Raw genomic sequence first — 4,262 nt, 5'->3', positions numbered from 1 at the left:
TTACAATGAATATTACAATATTTTTTCTCTAGAAACCGTTCACTATAACTCTTATACCAATTATAGAAGTAGAAGGGATAGTTGTAAGGTTACATAAGGAAACTAATAGTAAATGAATGATTTACAAAAGAGTGAAAGAAAGAAACTAAAGTTTATCAAAAAGAACTTGAGAAGAAACTCAAATCAAACTTCGATGCCCCATTTAGGTACCTACTCCTCCTTTTTATAAGAGGGATTCATAGCTCAATTTTATTTCTATTATAATTCCGCACAGTTTCTTGATAAGGATGACATCTTTTTTTTGGATAAGGATGACATCTTTTTGTTCAGTCGTGGTTGCTTCCATGTTGCTTCCTTTTTTGTTGTTTCTTGGTTGTGGTTTGTTCCACGTAGCTTCCTCCACCTTTTATGTCAACCTTCTTGAATATTGTCTAGATTCATTTCTTCAACTTCATTTAAATTTAATGAATCAATTAACAATTCTGGTAAATTCCAACTTTTCCATATATTTTTGATGTCTTCAATTATATGAGTTGGAAAATCATCAAAAATCGATCCTGATCTTTGTATATTCTTACATCCAAGGTATTGTCATCTTTAACCACCATCCATGGTTTTTGCTCTTGAAACTCCACTAATGCTTAATGCAGATGCTTATGGCAACAACGATGCCATTTCACTCGATGGAGAGCTTCCACAAGTGTGCCCTCCGAAATCGCCATTGAAGGACATGATTGAATGTGCAGAGGTTTTGCCATCCCTTAGGTTAAAGTAATTCGTTAATGAGATAAACGGATATCCTTAAATATTCTCTTCAGTTTCCCATAGTTCTCATATTTAATTCAGCCACCAAAAAAAAAAGGGGAAGAAAAGAGAAACTGTACATTAAGACAACAAATGAGTGTATGGTAGGAGCTGGTATTTACATTGAAAAGATTACGAAATAACATCATCAGTTTGCCCCATAATGTGATTCTACCCAGATCCGCCCCTCATCACTCTGATCAATAGAACATTTTAATAGCATCCAAAAGATGAATAAAAAAAGGGCTGCCAAGACAAAGAAAGGCATTGTAATAAGCAACCAAAACAACTGTTGAAAATGCTCCCTATCTCTTGTAACACGAGCAGCAACAAGGAAAAATCAACCGACTTGGAAAAGATGAAGCAAATTGGCATTGATGAGATATTACTTCTCATGTGCCAACATTGGGAGCTGGAGTTGATATAGGAGCACCATGTGAATATCTCCATTGGTCACATGCTGAGCATTTATCCAGTTTCACACTGTTTTCCAAGGTGCAAAACTTGCAGGACCAAAATTTGTACTTGGTGCCAAGGTCTCTGGGCCTTTCCGTGCAGCAAAGCTTGCATATTGGGGCTAATGGCTGCAATGTTTTCACATCAATGACATGCAAAGTAAGTTTCCAAGAGGGGACATTAAAAAATATATATATTTCTCAAGTTCAGGAGGCAAACAAGTAACACAAAGCATCTCTCACTGTAAAAAAAAAAAAAAAAAAGCAAACATGGTCCATGCCAATATTAATATATCATGGCCTGTGGAGGTCAAAAAGCTCAAATTCATGATTATTAAGAACAATCAAAGTGAAAAATATGTGGGCCAAATTCCATACAGGATAAGAATATACAGCTCAAAAACAGGACCAAGCATGCCAGCGTGAACATTATCAAAATGTTTCAGCACATAAAATTCAAAATAAAACATGAACATATATGTTAAACAATATGATATCCCTTTATAAGCAAAGTATTTGAATGAAATGATATTGGTGCATGAAACACTTACTGGATTCAATAAAGTGCATGATTGGCACTCCCACACCGCAGCTACTCCTTGATTTTCTGGAGAATCATCATTAAGCATGGGGGCAGAAGAAGTGGCACTTGAACTCGATTGGTGAGGTATAAGGTTAGTGGATTTACAACTTCGTTTAGGAGATTTGGCACCTTCATTGATAGAAGATCTAGATACAGGAGGGGTAGTTAAATCCACAAAGCTGGATTCCGGTTTATCTTGCCCATGGCTTCGTTTAAGAGAGGTTCCACCAAAAGAATGTCTGCTGGAAACATCATTGATACTCGAACTCTCTCCTCCCTGGTCCAAGTCCAAATGATCCTGCAGAGTATCAACACTGCTTTCTTCATCCCCAGCAATCTCAGAGCAATGGGAACCACACCAGATATCATCCTGCAATCTCCTTTCGGCAGCCATTGCAGCTGCTTGTATAGGACTAAGCGCATCCCTAATGGTGCTGTCACCACCAAGACGTTTAGGTCCAGAAGGTAACAGAGACCCCAAGCGTGCTCTGTTTTCTGCTGCAGCTAATGCAGTCTGACGAAGAGATGAGAGTGGAGGTTGTCGGGAAAATCCACCCAAGCGCCTCCCAGGAAGATCAAACCCCTCCCCTGTGCCAGTTATTCCTTTTGACATGAGCTCCTCACATTCCTACATGGATATAACAATGAAAAATATGCAAAGACATTAAAACCAGCATGTGGTACTTAAATATAGATTCTCCAAATTATGTTTCAACATCTTTAGGATACCTAAGATAAAAATAAAGGTGCATTTCTTAAAACCTTAACGAACCCCTATTTAATTGTAATAATTCCAGAAACACAAGTAAATAGACAACAATGAGGAAACATGCAGAAGGAACACTGATTGAGCAAAGATCAGTCCATTTTTCCAAGTAAGATATGCATCCCAAATGGATTAAAACTAACATAGGGCTCAAATACATTGTAACCAATAATCAAATTATTCAACTAACATAAGCTCTCCCTTTTCCACATAGATAATGTTTAATTGTGAATCCATATACAGGCACATCCTGAGAACCTCAGTCACACCTAATAATGCTTTCTTAATGATTTGATCCTCACACTCCAGAATCTTTCATTTTATGGGCTTATATGGTTCTAACACAATAGGACGAACTTAAACAAGTCTTAACAGGAAAATTAGTAATATAGACATGAACCATCCATGAAACAGCATTTGGCACTGGAAAATGATGATTAGGGACTATCTAAAAGAATGGAAATGGACCTTTCTAAGCTCATCCCAGAGCTTGTAAAAACTAGCATTATGAGGACCATGAGCATTATGGCAAAGCTCGTGAAGCATTGTATCAAGAACTTGATCGAAGGGATAAAAATCCCAATCCCGGTTCGGTCTTCGTAGCCTTAACTTCACGTGGATGCCGGCTCCCACATTCAGCCCAAGCAAAGCTGGATTATTCGGACTATCAATATGAAAAAAAAAATCAAAACTAAATTCAGTATAATTTTTGAAAGTCAAGCCAAAGTAACCCCTAGTATGATAACTCAAAGCATGCAAACGCTTCACAATTCTTTCAATGCATTATTTGCCTTCGGCATCATGCCTCAGCATCGATAAAACACATCTCAATGCCATAAAAGAAAAGCGCTTGAATTTCAGTAGTATAACAGTAAATACCCATTCTTCCATCAATCATAATTGAAGAAAAAGAATTCAGCACAATTGAAGAAAAAAATCATTCTCATTAACAGAATAAAAGATACAAAAATGAATAAAATTGATAAAGATACCAGAATTCTGAAAGGAGCTTGACTCTCCATTTATGCTTACGCATAATGGGTTGAACTTGTTTGGCTATTTTCTCTAAGATTATTTTGGCGGCTTCTTCTCCAGGTTTCCTCTTCAATGCTTTGATTTCCCAGACCTTGTGCAAATCCCCCAAATTCATTTTCCTTTTTCAGATAAATTTGGGAAATATCAAAACCCTAATTCAAATTTCTGAAAGGTTGAAACTTTAGGGATGAATATGGAAAGCTTGGTCGGAACTTTTGGGTTTTCTTATTTTGTAGCGGGATTTTAAATTGGTTCGCGTGGGAAGAAGCGTTCTGTTTGGTTGCAAAGATTTGGACAATAAACTAATTTCATATATATTTTTTGTTTTTTCATTTTAACAAAAAGTAATTAAAATATAAGTATAGTGGGATTTGAACCCACCTCATCAATTGGATGAAAACATTTTAAATTTACCACTTACTTTTCTATACACAATTTGTTGTACATCTTGATAATGTTATTCCTTGGGTTGGTATCATAAGTTAACTCAACACTAACTTATACTTAATGACAAAATCATGATAAATAATTGTAGTATGGTTTATTTATGTGTTTAAATTTTGTTTTACTCATAATTTAATTTAATTTTTCATTTTAATACCGTTTCGATTTCATGTGT

The 4,262-nt window shown here is 36.0% G+C and overlaps 1 protein-coding gene across 1 annotated transcript; it reads right to left on the bottom strand.

The window, feature by feature from the left end:
* Nucleotides 1-906: 906 nt before the first annotated feature.
* On the bottom strand, nucleotides 907-4,022 carry LOC107918462 (DNA-dependent metalloprotease WSS1). Its single transcript, XM_016848033.2, has 4 exons — nucleotides 3,601-4,022; nucleotides 3,077-3,272; nucleotides 1,811-2,470; nucleotides 907-1,388 (listed from the first exon to the last, which is right to left on the bottom strand). The coding sequence occupies exons 1-4, from the start codon at nucleotides 3,756-3,758 to the stop codon at nucleotides 1,197-1,199; spliced, it is 1,206 nt and encodes a 401-aa protein (XP_016703522.2). The 5' UTR covers nucleotides 3,759-4,022; the 3' UTR covers nucleotides 907-1,196.
* Between the last annotated feature and the right edge of the window lie 240 nt (nucleotides 4,023-4,262).

This window comes from Gossypium hirsutum, chromosome D13 (assembly GCF_007990345.1).
Source record: "Gossypium hirsutum isolate 1008001.06 chromosome D13, Gossypium_hirsutum_v2.1, whole genome shotgun sequence".
Classification (NCBI taxonomy): domain Eukaryota; kingdom Viridiplantae; phylum Streptophyta; class Magnoliopsida; order Malvales; family Malvaceae; genus Gossypium; species Gossypium hirsutum.
This window is presented reverse-complemented; position numbering and strand designations above follow the sequence as displayed.